The following is a 15,265-nucleotide window of genomic DNA, read 5'->3' on the forward strand; positions in this document are numbered from 1 at the left end:
CGAATCTCTGGCTCTCAGATCAGGCTGACCAGGGACCTTCTGAAGTGGGCCAACATTCCTCCCGAATCTCTGGCTCTCAGATCAGGCTGACCAGGGACCTTCTGAAGTGGGCCAACATTCCTCCCGAATCTCTGGCTCTCAGATCAGGCTGACCAGGGACCTTCTGAAGCGAGCCGACATTCCTCTCGAATCTCTGGCTCTCAGATCAGGCTGACCAGGAACCTTCTGAAGCGAGCCGACATTCCTCTCGAATCTCTGGCTCTCAGATCAGGCTGACCAGGGACCTTCTGAAGTGGGCCAACATTCCTCCCGAATCTCTGGCTCTCAGATCAGGCTGACCAGGGACCTTCTGAAGCGAGCCGACATTCCTCTCGAATCTCTGGCTCTCAGATCAGGCTGACCAGGAACCTTCTGAAGCGAGCCGACATTCCTCTCGAATCTCTGGCTCTCAGATCAGGCTGGCAGGTCACCTGTGCCACTGCAGTCTCTCAAATACACCAAACTAACCCAGATGATCAGACAATCCGAGAGAAACATTAGAGACACAAGCGGGCGGCTGCATCCCGCCTGGCTCCATCTGCGGAAAAGTGTGTGTGAGTGAGTGTGAGTGAGTGAGTGTGTGTGTGTGGGTGAGACTGTGTGGTATAATCACCTCCTCATGGCTGCCACAGCGCACACGGTGTTGTAGATGCGAGTGATGGTAAGCATGTTGGCGATGGAGGCTACACCGCGGCCCTCCTCTGACAGCTGCACACACACACACACACACACACACACACATTAGCACAGTGGATGGATGGACGCCTGTGAGTGTGTGTGTGTTTGAGTGTGTGTGAGAGTGTGTGAGTGTGTGTTACCAGTCTCGCGTTCATGCCGTCCAGCAGCAGCTCCGCTGTCGGCACCTGCCTCGTTCCCAGTTTATCCTTCAGCCTCTGAACCTCAATCCCGTTAGACGAGCCGTCAGAGTTCCAGACCTCAGCCATGAACAGAGACAGACCCCTGCTGCCCTACACACACACACACACACACACACACACACACAAACACACACACACACACACACACACACACACACACACACCGAGAGATGGACAAAAAAGAGACAAAATAATATAAACTGATTAGGCATAACTGAGCTGCTCTGTGTATTCTGACAGCTTTCTATCAGAACCAGCATTAACTTCTGGAGCAGTTTGAGCTCCAGTAGCTCGTCTGTTTGATCGGACCCCACGGGCCAGCCTTCGCTCCCCACGGTCATCAATGAGCCTTGGCCGCCCATGACCCTGTGGCCGGTTCTCCACTGGTCCTTCCTTGGAGCACTTTTGATAGATACTGACCACTGCAGACCGGGAACAGCCCACAAGAGCTGCAGTTTTGGAGATGCTCTGACCCAGTCGTCTAGCCGTCACAATCTGGCCAAACTCGCTCAAATCCTTACGCTTGCCCATTTCTCCTGCTTCACACACATCAACTCTGAGGACTAAATGTTCACTTGCTGCCTAATATATCCCACCCACTAACAGGAGATGAAGAGATCATCGTGTTAGTCACGGTCATAATGTTATGTCTGATGAGTGTGTGTGTGCGTGTGCGTGTGTGTACCGGTGTAGTGTGTCCATGTTCATCTGTGATGCGGGCCAGTGTGAGCGTCATGTCAGCATCTGTTGCCGACGTGAACCATTTAAAGCCATACAGCTTGAACCCTCCGCCCTGCTGTCGCCTGGCAACCGTCTCCGTACCGCTCGCTATGACAACAACAGCATCACATTAGAGACTGACGAATGACTGTATCACAAACACTGTGAGTGAGTGAGTGAGTGAGTGAGTGAGTGAGTGAGAGTGAGTGAGTGAGTGAGTGAGTGAGTGAGTGAGTGAGTGAGTGAGTGAGAGTGAGTGAGTGAGTGAGTGTGTGAGTGAGTGAGTGAGTGAGTGAGTGAGTGAGTGAGTGAGAGTGAGTGAGTGAGTGAGTGAGTGTGTGAGTGAGTGAGTGAGTGAGTGAGTGAGAGTGAGTGAGTGAGTGAGTGAGTGAGTGAGTGAGTGAGTGAGTGAGTGAGTGTGTGAGTGAGTGAGTGAGTGAGTGTGTGAGTGAGTGTGTGAGTGAGTGAGTGTGTGAGTGAGTGTGTGAGTGAGTGTGTGAGTGAGTGAGTGAGTGAGTGTGTGAGTGAGTGAGTGTGTGTGTGAGTCTGTGTGTGTGTGTGTGTGTGTGTGTGTCTCACAGACGTCAGATCCTCCTCTCCTCTCGGTCATCCACTGTCCTGACGTCCAGAATCTCATCTCATCACGTGAGGTCAAACGCTCAAACGCTTCTCTGTCCGGCATACCTAAAGCCTACACACACACACACACACACACACACACACACACACACACACACACACACACACACACACACACACACACACACACACACACAGGAAGTTAATGCGTCAGTCACACTTGTCTCTTCCGTGACTGCTGGTTGAGTGATGTATTGGCGGATTAGTAGCAGGACAATCGTCATTACGATATTACTGGAAAGCGGGAGCGTTTGGAGCATGTGTGTATGTGTGTGTGTGTGCGTGTTACCTCGAGGACTTTAGCAGCTCCGTCCGTCATGGCCAGTGGGCAGGTGTAGAGTCCAGCGGATGGAGCAAACAGGTACATCTTGCTCATCTGATACACACGACTGCGCACACACACACACACACACACACACACACACACACACACACACACACACACACACACACACACACACACACACACACACACACTCAGTGTAATGACGCTGCGGCGGGATGGAGGAACACATGTAGGGCTGACCACTGACCTCCAGTCCCCGTAGGCCCGCTCGTAGCCGTCCGCCACCAGGCCCTCGTGTGCAGAGACGGCCCTGAGGCGGGCCCATGCGGGGCAGGTGAGTATGCGGTCCACACGGCGCCCCCAGGGGTCGTAGCGCTGCAGCGCGGGCGGATGGAGCTCACACTGCCGGCCCAGCGGCTCCAGCTCCGACACCACCCGCTGGCCGAACCGCTGAAGCTCCGCCTCCACCGCCGCCACAGGCAGGTGCCGCCGCAGGTAGGCTCGCAGCAGGGCATCCTGGGTAAACGGGTTCGAGAGCAGGGGCCGCTCCTGGAAGAAAGCCCCGATGGCGGACCGGGAAAACAGAGTGTGTGTGTGTGTGTGTGAGTGTGTGTATGTGTGCGAGTCAAGCTCACCGAGGGTCTCGACGGACACACTGCTGTCAGACACACTCCTACTGAGCATGTGCAGTGCCAACCGGTTCCCACGGCGACACACCCGAACTGCCATCGCGGAGGCTGTAGACACACACACACACACACACACACACACACACACACACACACACACACACATGCAAGTAAATCAATCAATCAGCTAGCTTTATTTATATAGCGCTTTTACAATGACGATTGTTTGAAAGCAGCTTCACAGTGTTAAACAGGACAATACTGCAACAAAACTAGATTTGGATAGTTTATAGAATTAAATATGACCTAATTAATACATTTAATTTATACTTGGATCATGATGTTAGTGTCCCCAACTGAGCAAGCCAAGGGCGACAGGATACAAAGGAGACATAATTATACACAATACACACACATTGTGCAAACACAAACGTTTATTTTGGATGAGATTAATCTTTTGACAGCCCTATTTTATGTAGCCTGGATGTTAGCCAAACATCACGCTTCAGTCGTGTCGCAAAAGTGGATCACCACGGTCAGCCACGCCCACAGGTGAACATAACCCGCCCACAGCCAAACTCAGCCATGCCTACAGGTGAACATAACCCGCCCACAGCCGCACTCAGCTCCGCCCACAGGCGAACTCAGCTCCGCCCACAGCCGAACTCAGCCACGCCCACAGCCGCACTCAGCCACGCCCATAGCCGCACTCAGCTCCGCCCACAGCCGAACTCAGCCACGCCCACAGCCACACTCAGCTCCGCCCACAGCCGAACTCAGCCACGCCCACAGCCAAACTCAGCCACGCCCACAGGTGAACATAACCCGCCCACAGCTGCACTCAGCCCCGCCCACAGCCACAATAAGCCCCGCCCACCGCCAAACACAACCCACCCCGCCCACAGCCAAACTCAGCCTCGCCCACAGCCAAACCTAGCCCTGCCCAAAGCCGCACTCAGCCCCGCCCCCAGCCGAACTCAGCCACGCCCACAGGTGAACACAACCCACCCACAGCCGCACTCAGCCCCGCCTAGATCCAAAATAAGCCCCCACCCACAGCCACACTCAGCCCCGCCCCCAGCCGAACTCAGCCACGCCCACAGGTGAACATAACCCGCCCACAGCCGCACTCAGCCCCGCCCACAGCCAGAATAAGCCCCGCCCACCGCTAAACACAGCCCACCCCGCCCCCAGCCGAATTCAGCCCCGCCCACAGATGCACTCAGCCCGTCCCACCCACAACCGCTCTCAGCCCCGCCCACAGCCAAACTCAGCCCCGCCCACATTCAAACTCAACCCCGCCTACAGCCAAACTCAGCCCCGCCCACATTCAAACTCAACCCCGCCTACAGCCAAACTCACCATAGCCGAACAGCCGAAAAATGTCATTGGGGGGGTATAATGTGTGTTATTTTGGCAACATTGCCAGCTAAAATTCACATTCCTGGGTCTATATCAGGGACGTAGCCAGCAGGACTGCCTGACGAGCACAGGCCCGCCCACTATGATGAGATTTTTCAAGTTATAAGTAATTTTCATTCAGATAATGCGTGAGAGCGCAACGAGGCTGAACGTGTTGGCATAGCAACGATACTTTCTGCCTGTGTGTCCTACGAAGGCCACCTGGTTTATTTGAGGACACTCGTGTAGGACGCTCCGTATACTGCAGCCTACAGGAGGACACAGCCTCCAAATATGACCAAATGAGCAAAGCTAAAGTTATGTTATGCGTCGCTCCGCTGCTCTGATTCGTTGCAGGTCTGTCCAATCGAGGGCTTTCCTGGTTGGGTTGAAACACACCCCATAATTAAAGCCCAATGAGCAGCAGACTCATATTCTGACCACAGCAGGCTATATTTTAACACTCTTAAACTTAAAATCTATACTATTATTGGGAAATATGTGTCTAAGTTACATCTATTTGTTGTCCTGTTGAATATATTTAATTTTTATATTTATTTATTAAAAACATTTCCTTGTTTACTTCATCTACACTATCACTTATTATTGGTTTTAATCTTTGGGCTAAACTTCGTTTCACTGAATCATGTTAACTGCGCAGGTAAAGCTGTGAACTTTCACACACTTTCTCCCTCACACACACACACACACACACACACACGTTCTCTCTCTCCGAACCAGTCACCTTCCGTCCTGCTTTAAATACAGCAAATTACTTAAAAACATAACAAAACGTCCCCATAAACGGCTCTCAGCCACCACTTCACCCAGCGAGCTCTTTCTGGGCAGAGTTCGAGCTGTTTGTGAGCAGTTTCTGAGCATTTAAGCTGTTTTTTGAGCAGTTTGAGCTGTTTGTGAGCAGTTTGAGCAGTTTCTGAGCATGTCACGCTGTTTCTCTGTTGTTGTTTGCAGATTTGAGCATCTCACCCATCGTTCGCGTTCTGCGTCTCCAAACTGGACAAACAAACTGAACCCGACCACTGGACTGACTCAACTACTGTTTATCAGAGGAGTCGACTCTTTCAAACGGACAACAGCGTCTGAATCCATAGCGATTCGCTGAAAGAGTCGACTCTTTTAAACGGACAACAGCGTCTGAATCCATAGCGATTCACTGAAGGAGTCGACTCTTTCAAACGGACAACAGCGCCTGAATCCATAGCGATTCACTGAAGGAGTCGACTCTTTCAAACGGACAATAGCGTCTGAATCCATAGCAATTCACTGAAGGAGTCGACTCTTTTAAACGGACAACAGCGTCTTAATCCATAGCGATTCGCTGAAAGAGTCGACTCTTTCAAACGGACGCCAGCGTCTGAATCCCTTGCGATTCACTGAAGGAGTCGACTCTTTTAGACGCGAGTGATGCGCATGCGCTGTAATCTGCTGTAATAAACTACAGATATGCATGTTCTTTATCTGTTATGTGCGAATTAAGCTGTTTAGTCCAGAAGAGCTCTGGAGGAATTTATTGAGGAGGATGACATAAATATTAAGTTATATAATAATATGAGCACATAAACTAGTAGTAGTAGTTGAAAAAGTAGTTGATTATATCATAGAATAGTCCCGAGTATAGTCAAATTGTAAATGAAAAGAGGTTCAGATTCCGCACTAAATGTGCAAGAAGATTCTTAAAGCCTTGAGTGATCCTATGGCTCTTCCCAGAACTAGACATGCCAACCAAACCTTATGGAAAATAACCATGGTTTTATTATAGTAAAAGTGTAGTAACTATGTTTTATTGGCTAATTGATTACCATTTATTTAACCAGTTTTACCACAAATACCATGGTTAAACTACAACAGGTTCAATTTCATAAGGGAAGATACTTTATTCAAAACAGAATCAAAGCAGATCTAATTCTGCTGCAGTATCGTCCCGTTTAACACTGTGAAGCTGCTCTGACACAATCTGCACTGTAAACGTGCCATATAAATAAAGATGACGGGACTTATTATATAGAGCTAGAATTGTGCTCATTAAAATGGAAGCTTGATTAAAGTACAAATATATATAAATAAAATAAAAAAATCATGTTACTTTTTAATATTAAAAAATTAACTCCTGATGGGCAAAAAGTCAGACCTGCGAGAAGCGTGAGATTAAAGTCACTTTACGATCCGAGACCCAAGCGCAGAATAAAGTCGTGACTCGTGGTGAGGCTAAGCTTGCACACACACCATTATGCCCATAATCTCCAGACGTCATGAATAAAGGACACACAGACGGGGAAGCATCACAAGCGTTTAATGCAGTCTCATGCAGCATAAAGCACATGCTAGATACCAAACCAAAGCCAAGAATAAGAGATCCCATGATCCCGCGCAGCATTAGAGCCAAACAGAAAACCCTTACAGAACATGTCACCATAAAAATATCATAAGATTTATGCATATACTTGATAAAAAATGTAAAAATGGAGGTTGATGTTGAAATAAAAATGGAGGTAATAAATCTGCTCTGAAGTCTCTTCAGGTCCTGAGGTCATTGTGGTTTCTGATGAGTCCATGAAAACACTTAAGAAACACGCAGAACATTAAAAACGGACGCTAAAGCCCCGGCGTCACACGCGCAGGACGGTGTGTTGGTTTAGTGTGAGTCGCTCCGTGAGGTTTGTGTGTTTTATGAGGTCTGTGAGTGTGCTGAAGCGGGGATCTATGAGCCTGAGCCGCCCTGCTCCATGTGGGCGGAGGCTGGTTTGCTGGGCGAGGGGTGTTGGTGCTGCAGGGCGTGGCGCTCCAGCAGGGTACGGTGAGTGAAGGCGCGGTGGCACACTCCGCAGGTAAAGGTGCGCTCCACCCGATGGGTCCGCATGTGCACGTTCAGCGAACTCTTCTGGGTGAAGCGCTTGCTGCAGACGGAGCACTGGAACGCACGCACACCTGTGTGCACCACCATGTGCTTCAGCAGGTAATCCCGCAGCGAGAAGGAGCGCCAGCAGATGCTGCACTGGTGCGGCTTCTGACCTGCACACACACACACACACACACACACACACACACACACACACACACACACACACACACACAGTAAATCATGAGGAGTCTCTACGGCAAGTCATGAGGAGCCTCTACGGCAAATAATGAGGAGCCTCTACGGTAAATCATGAGGAGCCTCTACGGTAAATCATTAAGATGCCTCTACGGTAAATCATGAGGAGCCTCTACGGTAAATCATGAGGAGCCTCTGCGGTAAATCATGAGGAGCCTCTACGGTAAATCATGAGGAGCCTCTACGGTAAATCATTAAGATGCCTCTACGGTAAATCATGAGGAGCCTCTACGGTAAATCATGAGGAGTCTCTACGGTAAATCATGAGGAGTCTCTACGGTAAATCATGAGGAGTCTCTACGGTAAATCATGAGGAGTCTCTACGGTAAGTCATGAGGAGTCTCTGCGGTAAATCATGAGGAGTCTCTACGGTAAATCATGAGGAGCCTCTACGGTAAATCACGAGGAGCCTCTACGGTAAATCATGAGGAGCCTCTACGGTAAATCATGAGGAGCCTCTACGGTAAATCATGAGGAGTCTCTGCGGTAAATCATGAGGAGTCTCTACGGTAAATCATGAGGAGTCTCTACGGTAAATCACGAGGAGCCTCTACGGTAAATCATGAGGAGCCTCTACGGTAAATCATGAGGAGCCTCTACGGTAAATCATGAGGAGTCTCTGCGGTAAATCATGAGGAGTCTCTGCGGTAAATCACGAGGAGCCTCTACGGTAAATCATGAGGAGCCTCTACGGTAAATCATGAGGAGCCTCTACGGTAAATCATGAGGAGTCTCTGCGGTAAATCATGAGGAGTCTCTGCGGTAAATCATGAGGAGTCTCTACGGTAAATCATGAGGAGTCTCTACGGTAAGTCATGAGGAGCCTCTACGGTAAATCATGAGGAGCCTCTGCGGTAAGTCATGAGGAGTCTCTGCGGTAAATCATGAGGAGTCTCTACGGTAAATCATGAGGAGTCTCTACGGTAAATCATGAGGAGTCTCTACGGTAAGTCATGAGGAGCCTCTGCGGTAAGTCATGAGGAGTCTCTACGGTAAATCATGAGGAGTCTCTACGGTAAATCATGAGGAGTCTCTACGGTAAATCATGAGGAGTCTCTACGGTAAATCATGAGGAGCCTCTACGGTAAGTCATGAGGAGCCTCTACGGTAAATCATGAGGAGCCTCTACGGTAAATCATGAGGAGCCTCTACGGCAAATCATGAGGAGTCTCTACGGTAAATCATGAGGAGCCTCTACGGTAAATCATGAGGAGTCTCTACGGTAAATCATGAGGAGCCTCTACGGTAAATCATGAGGAGCCTCTACGGTAAATCATGAGGAGCCTCTACGGTAAATCATGAGGAGCCTCTACGGCAAATCATGAGGAGTCTCTACGGTAAATCATGAGGAGCCTCTACGGTAAATCATGAGGAGTCTCTACGGTAAATCATGAGGAGCCTCTACGGTAAATCATGAGGAGTCTCTACGGTAAGTCATGAGGAGCCTCTACGGTAAATCATGAGGAGCCTCTACGGTAAATCATGAGGAGCCTCTACGGCAAATCATGAGGAGTCTCTACGGTAAATCATGAGGAGCCTCTACGGTAAATCATGAGGAGTCTCTACGGTAAATCATAAGGAGTCTCTACGGTAAATCATGAGGAGTCTCTACGGTAAATCATGAGGAGTCTCTATGGTAAATCATGAGGAGCCTCTACGGTAAATCATGAGGAGCCTCTACGGTAAATCATGAGGAGCCTCTACGGTAAATCATGAGGAGTCTCTACGGTAAGTCATGAGGAGCCTCTACGGTAAATCATGAGGAGCCTCTACGGTAAATCATGAGGAGCCTCTACGGTAAGTCATGAGGAGCCTCTACGGTAAATCATGAGGAGCCTCTACGGTAAATCATGAGGAGCCTCTACGGTAAATCATGAGGAGCCTCTACGGTGAGTCATGAGGAGCCTCTACGGTAAATCATGAGGAGCCTCTACGGTAAATCATGAGGAGCCTCTACGGTAAGTCATGAGGAGCCTCTACGGTAAATCATGAGGAGCCTCTACGGTAAATCATGAGGAGCCTCTACGGTGAGTCATGAGGAGCCTCTACGGTAAATCATGAGGAATACAGTAAGTGTGTGTTCTGCGTACCAGAGTGGATGAACATGTGTTTGAGTCTCTACAGTAAGAGTGTAAGTGTGTAAGAGTGTAAGTAAAAGTGTAAGTGTGTGTACCGGAGTGGATGAACATGTGTTTGAGTCTCTACAGTAAGAGTGTAAGTGTGTAAGAGTGTAAGTAAAAGTGTAAGTGTGTGTACCGGAGTGGATGAACATGTGTTTGAGTCTCTACAGTAAGAGTGTAAGTGTGTAAGAGTGTAAGTAAAAGTGTAAGTGTGTGTACCGGAGTGGATGAACATGTGTTTGAGTCTCTACAGTAAGAGTGTAAGTGTGTAAGAGTGTAAGTAAAAGTGTAAGTGTGTGTACTGGAGTGGATGAACATGTGTTTGAGTCTCTACAGTAAGAGTGTAAGTGTGTAAGAGTGTAAGTAAAAGTGTAAGTGTGTGTACCAGAGTGGATGAACATGTGTTTGAGTCTCTACAGTAAGAGTGTAAGTGTGTAAGAGTGTAAGTAAAAGTGTAAGTGTGCGTACCAGAGTGGATGAACATGTGTTTGAGTCTCTACAGTAAGAGTGTAAGTGTGTAAGAGTGTAAGTAAAAGTGTAAGTGTGTGTACCGGAGTGGATGAACATGTGTTTGAGTCTCTACAGTAAGAGTGTAAGTGTGTAAGAGTGTAAGTAAAAGTGTAAGTGTGTGTACCAGAGTGGATGAACATGTGTTTGAGTCTCTACAGTAAGAGTGTAAGTGTGTAAGAGTGTAAGTAAAAGTGTAAGTGTGTGTACTGGAGTGGATGAACATGTGTTTGAGTCTCTACAGTAAGAGTGTAAGTGTGTGTTCTGCGTACCGGAGTGGATGAACATGTGTTTGCTGTAGTTCTTGCGGGAGCGCAGAGACTTTCCGCAGTGGCTGCAGTCAAAGGACGTCTCGGAGCCCTGAGGAGTGAAGCTTGGACCTGCAATGCATGCTGGGGTGGAGGGGGGCGGAGCCGGGGTCAGAGGAGCAGGGGGCGGGGCTTGCTGGCACGGTTCAGCCAAGTTGTCGATCACCATGGGTCCGCCCACAAAGAAGGACGAGGTCTGTGATTCGCTGGCAGGAAACTGGAACAACATCTGAGAAGAGAGAGAGCTTCAGCAGGGACGCCAGTCAAACCTGACCCTGGCCCTGCCACACCTGACTCCGCCCCATGACCCCACCCGACCCGACCCAACACGCCCCGTCACACCAGAACCCGTCCCTGGCCCCGCCCCATCACACCTGACTCCGCCCCGTGACCCCACCCCACCCGACCCAACACGCCCCGTCACACCAGAACCCGTCCCTGGCCCCGCCCCATCACACCTGACTCCGTCCCTGGCCCCACCCCATCACACCTGACTCCGCCCTCTTGCCCTGCCCCGTCACACCTGTCCGCCGAGGTTCTGTGAAGACGGTGGCTGTGGTGAGAGTGGTTTGTTGACCCGGCCGCGGGGGTTGGAGCCCAGAGACGCCTGTGGATCCGCCTGAGACCAGAAGCCGCTAGAGAAGACTCCGGAGTCCTCGTAGAACCCGCCCTGGAACACACAATCAGGCTCGTTTCTGCACCTCTGCGGCCCGTGTGTCTGTGTGTGCTTTACCTGTGTGTAGCTGGGCTGGTGGGAGGAGTTTCCTCTCTCGTCCATCTCAAACAGAGCCTCCCCTTCCTGCACACCCTCATTCTTCACCACCACCTCGTCTCCGCCCAGCACCTGTCACACACACACACACACACACCATTCAGCGCTGCGCTGCGACCCACACACACACACACACACACACACACAGCGTGGCGTACCTGCAGGCGTAGCGGCTGCCTCTGTTTGCGTGTGTGTGCGGTCTGCCTGTCCCGCTCTGCGTCTCTGTCGTCCTGTGCGTCCCTCTCATCGTCTTCGCTGAAGCGCTCCACGGCGCTCACAAGCTCCGCCTCCACCCCGCCATACTCCGCCCCCATCTGCCGCTCGTTCGCCGCGCGCTCCGCACTCAGCATATAGCTGATCTCCTGAGAGCAGCTCGAGGGCTTCAGCATGGCCCCGCCCCCTGCAACAGCAAGCCCCTCCCCTCTACACATGGCCCCACCCCCTAACTCGCTGAGGGGCATCAGAGGGCCGACTCCACCCCCTTCCAGACCGCCGCCCTCTGCCTGAGCTCCGCCCCCCAGAGCAGCCGCCATGTCTGAACCACAATCGGCTGCCATGCCGTAAGCGAATCCCTGCAGCGCAGCACTCTCCCGGCCCTTCCCGCCGCCCCCGCCCTCCTCCTGCTTAGGCCCCGCCCCCCCAGCCGAGGCCCCTCCCACCGCAGCACGGCGCTGCGAGATGATTTGAGTGCACTCGTCGATGACGGTCTTGATCTGCAGGATGGAGGCGGCGGTGAGGATGCAGAGGGCCTGTGAGTGGAGCACCACCAGTGAGCCGCTGTACATGAAGTCCACCAGCTGCTTCACTGTCTCCGCCGGCACCAGCGGCGGCACCGAGATCTCCGAGTGGCCCAGCAGGAGCTTATCCTGGAAGAAGGGGCTCCCGGCCGCCAGCACACAGGCATGAGCCCGCAGAGAGGCGTCGTGGATGCGGACCGTCACGTCACAGAACAGGCCTTTCCGCCGCTGGGACCGCAGCGCCTCCAGGACCGACTGGCTGGAGTTGTGGAGGTGGATGTAGTGCACCGCCTCTGGGGCCGACGCCATGACCACCGGACTCGGGACGCTCTACACACACACACACACACACAGAGGTTGAACATAAGTGAATATATGACTATCAAACACACAACACTGATATATCACATGGTCCTCAGTATTCAGACCCTTTGCTGTGACACTCATATATTTAACTCAGGTGCTGTCCATTTCTTCTGATCATCCTTGAGACGGTTCTACACCTTCATTTGTTATACTGATTATACTGATTGGACTTGATTAGGAAAGGACCTGCCTGCAGAGCTCAGAGACAGAATTGTGGCAAGGCACAGATCTGGCCAAGGTTACAAAAACATTTCTGCTTCACTTAAGGTTCCTAAGAGCACAGCGGCCTCCATAATCCCTAAATGGTAGACGTTTGGGACGACCAGAACCCTTCCTAGAGCTGGCCTGATCATCAAACTGAGCTATCGGGGAGAAGAGCCTTGGTGAGAGAGGTAAAGAAGAACCCAAAGATCACCGAGGCTGAGCTCCAGAGATGGAGAGATGGAGAAAGTCAGCCATCACTGCAGTCCTCCACCAGTCGGGGCTTTATGGCAGAGTGGCCGACGGAAGCCTCTCCTCAGGGCAATATCACCTGTCCAATACAGTCCCAACAGTGAAGCATGGTGGTGGCAGCATAATGCTGTGGGGGTGTTTTTCAGCTGCAGAGACAGGATGACTGTGAGTGAGGGAAAGATGAATGTGGCCAAGAACAGGGATATTCTGGACGAAAACCTTCTCCAGAGAGCTGAAGACCTCAGACTGGGCCGAAGGTTCACCTTCCATCAAGACAATGACCCAAAGCACAGCTAAAGTAATGGAGGAGCGGCTTCACAACAACTCCATGACTGATCTTCAGAACTGGAGAGGATCTGCAGGAGGAATGGCAGACAATCCCCAAATCCAGCGGTGGAAAACGTGTGGCATCTTTCCCAAAAACACTCACGGCGGTATCAGATCAGAAGGGGGATCTGCTAAACACTGAGCAGAGGCTCTGCATACTGAGGACCATGGGATATTACAGTCTTTCTTTTTTAATAAATCTGCAAAAATGTCAACATTTCTGTGTTGTTCTGTCATGGGGTGATGTGTGTACATTAATGGAAAAAAAGATTTTAGCAAATGGCTGCAATATAACAGGGGTCTGAATACTTTCCGTACCCACTGTATATAATGCTGTAAATAAAGGTGAATAGACACACTCACACACACACACTCACACACACATACAAACCACACTCATACAAACACACACACAAATACAAACACACTCTTACACACAAAAACAAACACAAATACACACTCATATAAATACACACTCACTCACTCTCTCTCTCTCTCTCACACACACATACAAACCACACTCATACAAACACACACACAAATACAAACACACTCTTACACACAAAAACAAACACAAATACACACTCATACAAATACACACTCACTCACTCTCTCTCTCTCTCTCTCTCTCTCTCTCTCTCTCTCTCACACACACACACACACACACTCAGAAACACACTTTCTCTCTCTCTCTCACACACACACACACACACACACACACACACACACACACACACACACACACACACACACACACACACACACACAATCTACCGGTGGTCAGGTGTAATTAACCGTATTAACGTTAATGCAGAATGGATCATTATGCTTACTTGTGCTCTACATGTTTTATTCACACTGACATCTGCAGAGCTGACACACACACGCTCACACACACTCACCTGCGGGTGTGTTTAAAGTGCACTAACACGCAGCTGCGCGATCATTACTTCTTTATTATCGATCGCGGGTTTAATTGCGAAGATTCGCGGTGGACCGAAAATTCTCTGCGCTCACGGGCCCCGATATCCGCGAACAGCCCGTCAAAATAAAAGCCCTCAGCGTCATAACAACCCGTCAAAATAAAAGCCCTCAGCGTCATAACAGCCCGTCAAAATAAAAGCCCTCAGCGTCATAACAGCCCGTCAAATTAAAAGCCCTCAGCGTCATAACAACCCGTCAAAATAAAAGCCCTCAGCGTCATAACAGGTCGTCAAAATAAAAGCCCTCAGCGTCATAACAGCCCGTCAAACTAAAAGCCCTCAGCTTCATAACAGCCCGTCAAAATAAAAGCCCTCAGCGTCATAACAGCTCGTCAAAATAAAAGCCCTCAGCGTCATAACAGCCCGTCAAACTAAAAGCCCTCAGCTTCATAACAGCCCGTCAAAATAAAAGCCCTCAGCGTCATAACAACCCGTCAAAATAAAAGCCCTCAGCGTCATAACAGCTCGTCAAAATAAAAGCCCTCAGCGTCATAACAGCTCGTCAAAATAAAAGCCCTCAGCTTCATAACAGCCCGTCAAAATAAAAGCCCTCAGCGTCATAACAGCCCGTCAAAATAAAAGCCCTCAGCGTCATAACAGCTCGTCAAAATAAAAGCCCTCAGCGTCATAACAGCCCGTCAAACTAAAAGCCCTCAGCTTCATAACAGCCCGTCAAAATAAAAGCCCTCAGCGTCATAACAACCCGTCAAAATAAAAGCCCTCAGCGTCATAACAGCTCGTCAAACTAAAAGCCCTCAGCGTCATAACAGCCCGTCAAAATAAAAGCCCTCAGCGTCATAACAACCCGTCAAAATAAAAGCCCTCAGCGTCATAACAACCCGTCAAAATAAAAGCCCTCAGCGTCATAACAGCCCGTCAAAATAAAAGCCCTCAGCGTCATAACAACCCGTCAAACTAAAAGCCCTCAGCGTCATAACAGCCCGTCAAAATAAAAGCCCTCAGCGTCATAACAGCCCGTCAAAAT

General features: G+C 50.2%; 2 protein-coding genes across 3 annotated transcripts in view; both read right to left on the reverse strand.

The window, feature by feature from the left end:
• The window catches only part of LOC137072587 (acyl-CoA dehydrogenase family member 11-like), a 17,873-nt gene extending 12,189 nt beyond the window's left edge, over nucleotides 1-5,684 (reverse strand). The window contains exons 1-7 of the mRNA XM_067440429.1: nucleotides 5,580-5,684; nucleotides 2,810-3,299; nucleotides 2,566-2,665; nucleotides 2,217-2,328; nucleotides 1,603-1,745; nucleotides 858-1,007; nucleotides 653-747 (exon numbers count right to left, since the gene is read on the reverse strand). Coding sequence (XP_067296530.1) covers nucleotides 653-747; nucleotides 858-1,007; nucleotides 1,603-1,745; nucleotides 2,217-2,328; nucleotides 2,566-2,665; nucleotides 2,810-3,299; nucleotides 5,580-5,583 — 1,094 coding nt within the window. The 5' untranslated portion in view covers nucleotides 5,584-5,684. The remainder of the gene's footprint in view (nucleotides 1-652; nucleotides 748-857; nucleotides 1,008-1,602; nucleotides 1,746-2,216; nucleotides 2,329-2,565; nucleotides 2,666-2,809; nucleotides 3,300-5,579) is intronic.
• A 1,203-nt stretch (nucleotides 5,685-6,887) lies between these two features.
• On the reverse strand, nucleotides 6,888-14,359 carry zbtb45 (zinc finger and BTB domain containing 45). 2 transcript variants are annotated; one of them, XM_067440431.1, is made up of 6 exons: nucleotides 14,200-14,359; nucleotides 11,573-12,481; nucleotides 11,376-11,486; nucleotides 11,166-11,312; nucleotides 10,607-10,871; nucleotides 6,888-7,622 (listed from the first exon to the last, which is right to left on the reverse strand). In XM_067440431.1, exons 2-6 carry the CDS (start codon nucleotides 12,458-12,460, stop codon nucleotides 7,312-7,314), a joined length of 1,722 nt encoding a protein of 573 aa, XP_067296532.1. In that variant the 5' UTR covers nucleotides 12,461-12,481; nucleotides 14,200-14,359; the 3' UTR covers nucleotides 6,888-7,311. The 2 variants fall into 2 exon arrangements, with proteins under 2 accessions (XP_067296532.1, XP_067296531.1); XM_067440430.1 differs by having other exon boundaries at nucleotides 11,166-11,486.
• Nucleotides 14,360-15,265: the final 906 nt, after the last annotated feature.

The sequence above is a fragment of the Pseudorasbora parva genome, chromosome 4 (genome assembly GCF_024679245.1).
Source record: "Pseudorasbora parva isolate DD20220531a chromosome 4, ASM2467924v1, whole genome shotgun sequence".
In the NCBI taxonomy this organism is placed as follows: Eukaryota; Metazoa; Chordata; class Actinopteri; order Cypriniformes; family Gobionidae; genus Pseudorasbora; species Pseudorasbora parva.